Source organism: Anguilla anguilla, chromosome 6, assembly GCF_013347855.1.
Source record: "Anguilla anguilla isolate fAngAng1 chromosome 6, fAngAng1.pri, whole genome shotgun sequence".
NCBI lineage: Eukaryota > Metazoa > Chordata > Actinopteri > Anguilliformes > Anguillidae > Anguilla > Anguilla anguilla.
In genome coordinates this window covers 25,695,816-25,700,131 of record NC_049206.1, presented here as the reverse complement: position 1 = coordinate 25,700,131, position 4,316 = coordinate 25,695,816, and the positions used below count along the sequence as shown (strand labels likewise).

At 47.8% G+C, this 4,316-nt stretch overlaps 1 protein-coding gene across 2 annotated transcripts; it reads left to right on the top strand.

Annotated features, from left to right (window-relative positions):
- Positions 1-574: 574 nt before the first annotated feature.
- On the top strand, positions 575-3,741 carry LOC118229107 (protein ANTAGONIST OF LIKE HETEROCHROMATIN PROTEIN 1-like). 2 transcript variants are annotated; one of them, XM_035420795.1, is made up of 3 exons: positions 575-878; positions 1,663-2,814; positions 3,249-3,741. In XM_035420795.1, the coding sequence occupies exons 1-2, from the start codon at positions 714-716 to the stop codon at positions 2,794-2,796; spliced, it is 1,299 nt and encodes a 432-aa protein (XP_035276686.1). In that variant the 5' UTR covers positions 575-713; the 3' UTR covers positions 2,797-2,814; positions 3,249-3,741. The 2 variants fall into 2 exon arrangements, with proteins under 2 accessions (XP_035276686.1, XP_035276685.1); XM_035420794.1 differs by having other exon boundaries at positions 1,663-3,741.
- Positions 3,742-4,316: the final 575 nt, after the last annotated feature.

The window sequence follows — 4,316 nt, the reverse complement described above, 5'->3', positions numbered from 1 at the left end:
TGAAACAATGCTAATTTTTGCTAATTTTATTTAATTCTTGCTAATTTTCTGACCAATTATTTGTTGTTAAGGCCATTAAAAGCTTAATATTTTGCCATTTTGGGCTTGGCCCATTTTTCTTTGCCCAGGAGTGTAGATCACCAAACTGATTGGGTTTGGAATAAAAACCACCTCGCTGCCCTTGGAGCCTTAGCTAACCCAGTCCGGAACCTTCCTAACAATCCGGGCATCCAGGCTGCTCATCAGACACATACGAGCTGTCTTTTTCCAGGCAGAAGTTTACCACAAAAGTGCAGTCTTTTTCCAGGAACAGGTCTTACACAAAAGAGAGGTCTTTTAAGAAAGTCACTGAGAACTCACATTGGGAAGTCTTGCTGGGACAGCATCTTAAACAAATGGCTCCAGACATCAATAATTTGGTTATAAGGAATAACTGCAAGGATTAACGATAATACCAAGAAAGAGGCAGAGGGAATATTAATATTACATTTTAAAGTGACTCCAGGCTGCAGTGATAACACGCTGAATCTTCTTCCAGACACGTGCAAGTTAAAAACATCCTTTTATTTTGAAGTTTTCCACCCGTTTGGTGACCGGAAGTGGATGTCTTGTTGTTGCCTCGATTAGTAGCTCGCGTCCTGAAAACACATTAATAGCTTATTGCTTTGAATATTTTGTTATTCGTCGTGCAAGCCGGGTTTTGTGCTTCTAAAATGGCTGGAGAGGAAGCTCTAAAGCCTCTAATGTTCTTGCTCATGTATACGCTCATGAAGCGCAGAAAGGACATAAACAACGCAGACGTGCAAAGACGGAATGAAATCCAGAGGCGAATCCGTCACAGGCAGTATTTTTTCCAGAGACAAAGGAGGATGCTCATGGTGAACGTTTCATTCATAACATAACTTCAGTGATAACTCAATAAATTTGTGTCCTGTTCTGTTTATATTCTCGTTACGGTCTTTGCCTTTCGAGTGGCTATCTTGGCCAACCCCAACCTAATGTTAAAAATGTAATTCTCTTCATTAGTGTTTTCACCAGTCACCATTTGTGTAAATTATGGGAAATATCAATTCAAACAGCTCTCTTCCATAAAGTACATAAAAGTGCCAAAAACAGGAAGATTGTGCTATCCTATTGCTTGAAACAGGTAGCATATACACGATTAAGGCCAGCATGATATTGAGCACCCTGTAAATTGTGTTGCACGTTATCACCTAACTTCTGTGTGCAGTGGTATCATAACTAGCGTTAATTATTTGCGGCATGGCAGTATAGGCACACCTATATGGAATGTGTACCTAATAAAGTGGCCAATTAGTGTATGAACATCGCCAATTAAATATGCATTAAAGTGCGTGCTTCGACTTAACGACATAGCTTCACAGTACTTCTAACTATCATAGAAGGCAGGCCAAGAGGTAGAATTTTAAATGTGAAGTCATAATTCAATGGATGTTTTTCCGTGTGGAAATGTTCTCCAATGACTGGTGAGTAGTCCTGATTTGGCCACGTGCAGACGAACAGTAAATCAACTTATCTAAAATTACTTGCACAGGAAACACGATGTGAGATTTATTTTATTTACTTTTCACTGCTTCCCAGCCTCGTGAATTGTTGGTTGTACAATCAGTTTTTTTTTCTTCCTTTCCTTCTCTCCTCCAGATGCTAATAGCACGCAGCACAAGGTGCACCTGTAATTACCGTACGCGAGCCTGGACAAACATAGAGAGCACAGATTGGTGGGAACGGGTGGTGATGAAGGAGTTCCAGCCCCGCGATTGGTTGGAGAAGTTCCGCATGAGCAAGGACACCTTCTTTTTCCTGTGCAACAAGCTGAAGCCCCGACTGACGAGGCAGGACACGCACTTCCGGCTGGCGCTCCCCCTGGAGAAGCGCGTTGCCGTGGCGCTGTGGCGGCTGGCCACCAACGTGGAGTACCGCACCATCAGCGCCCTGTTCGGCGTGGGCCGCTCCACCGTGTGCAAGTGCGTGCGAGACGTGTGCCACGCCATCGTGTCCCTCCTCAAGCCTCTCTACCTGCAGCAGCCCAGCGAGCAGGAGATGGAGGACGCCGCCCGGCTCTTCAACACGCGCTGGGGCTTCCCGCACTGCGTGGGCGCCATCGACAGCCTGCACATCGCCATCATCGCGCCCTCCAACAACACCGCCGACTACTGGAACGGCGCCGGCTGGCTTTCGGTGGTGCTGCAGGGCGTGGTCAACGGGCTGGGCCAGTTCTGGGACGTGTGCGCCGGGTTCCCGGGCAGCACGGAGGACGTGACCATCCTGCAGAACTCCACCCTGTGGGCCGCGGCGAGCGAGGGCGGGCTCTCCCCCGAGCCGCCCCGGAGCTTCATGGGCCGGCCGCTGGGGTACCTGCTGCTGGGCGACGCGGCCTACCCGCTGCAGAGCTGGCTGCTCAAGTGCTACCCGGAGTCGGACGGGCTCGCGCCGCGGCAGCGCGCCTTCAACTACCGGCTGAGCCGCGCGCGCAGCGTGATCGAGAACGCCTTCCTGCGCCTCAAGGCCCGCTGGCAGTGCCTGCACAAGCGCAACGACTGCAGCCTGGACCTGGTGCCCACCATGGTGCTGGCCTGCTGCATCCTGCACAACGTCTGCGAGGTGCACGGGGACACCTTCGTGGAGGAGTGGCTGGAGGCGGTGAGCCAGGTCGACTGCCCGCAGCCCGCCGACGCCCTGCCCCCCTCCGCTGACGACCCCGAAGCGGAGGAGGTGCGCTCCCTCTTCTGCGACTACTTTCAGCAGCAGCAGCAGCAGCAGCAGCAGCAGAACTGAGCTGCGGCGGGACTAAAGATAATGCATTCTTATAGAGTGCGTCTTCATCGGTGACTCTGCAACACCTTCTTCCGGAAGTGCAGCTAACCCTTTAATTAGGGAAGTACTGTTTGCATGGGATTAGAGTAACCTGGGTCTCATGAAAAGCAGAGGTGGCTTTTCTCTCTCACTTCCATAAACCTCCCCATGACCTGATGATAATAAACATTCTAGAGTTACCACTGGGGGAAAGAAGATTTTATTTTCTGCCAAATGTTTGGCAGGGCAGAACGGAATGTATGTCATTTCCACTGTTTTGGATTAATTTTATGACCTGCGTTTAACCATTTCACAAGATGGCATAGGATGCATAAACATATCCTTAAGCCTGGTTGATCAGTGCGATGTCCTCTGCAAACGCACAGCCGTGCAGCCGAACTCCAAAGCTTGTGTTGCTTCCTTTCTCTCTGCAGTCCTTCACAGGGTCCCCCAGATGCGCTTCATGCGAGCCGCAATCGACACTGCTATGTCACAGGCTGCTTGGGAAGCGTCGAGAACACTGAAACTGAGGCCGGTGTGATGAAAACACACAATTATGTAGCCAAACTTCGCTCCATGATGATGACTGCGAAACGTTGGATCATTGCAGGCCTACAATCAAACTAGAAATTCAGTTACAAAATGTTCACATTGCTTATGAGTAAGGTTTCATCCTAGATCGCCCCCTCTTATTCATGTGAGGCCACCTCTGTGTGATGTTCTTCTGACATTGCAGAGTGGGCCGGGTGAGTGGGACAACAGAGGGGAGGATTAGGAAGGCAGGATGTTTAAAAATGTTAATTCTGACACTTACGAGCATCATCACTCAGCGTCTAATGACGGATATTAAGCCACTTTGTAGTAGATGGCCAGCAACTTCTGCTAAATTTGTTGCCTTTTTAATGTGATTCTTGCAGGACTTCCATCGCAAGAATCCAAAACATTTGCTGGACAGTTATTTTAATGTAAGGTATGGAACTATGTAACTAAGGTGTGGCCTGAGTAAGGTTACTCGTTGTTTCAGTGGGAAATTAATGTAGTATTTTTTGCATATCATCCTGTAGATTGTTATTTATAATTTAGTCTTTGACATACATTGTATTATTAATAAAAATAATGTGACTCTGAGTGGTTCAGTTTGTGTACAATTTTTTTAGTCACTCTGTTTGCTTGGATTTATAACTTGTTGGTCAACACAAGATACCAATGGAGATATACGACAGACTTTTAAGGCTGTTTTTATTCCATACACGCATTAGGGCAAGTCAATTAAAGTTTGTCCTTGTGTAGCCTCAGTCTCCTTTTCATAACCAGACCCATTAATTATCTGGGAATAAAAACACTACAGTGAATGCAATATGTGTTAAACGTACGGTAGTATGCATTGCTGTCTTCTTCTTTCGGCTGTTCCCGTTAGGGGTCGCCACAGTGGATCAGATCCGCATATTTGATTTGGCATATGTCTTTACGCCGGATGCCCTTCCTGACGCAACCCTCCCCAT

Coding starts and splice junctions, on each gene's coding strand:
- LOC118229107 (XM_035420795.1), top strand. CDS start 714: ATGGCTGGAGAGGAAGCTCTAAAGCCTCTAATGTTCTTGCTCATGTAT. Junction 879..1,662: donor GACAAAGGAGGATGCTCATG/GTGAACGTTTCA, acceptor TCTCTCCTCCAG/ATGCTAATAGCACGCAGCAC.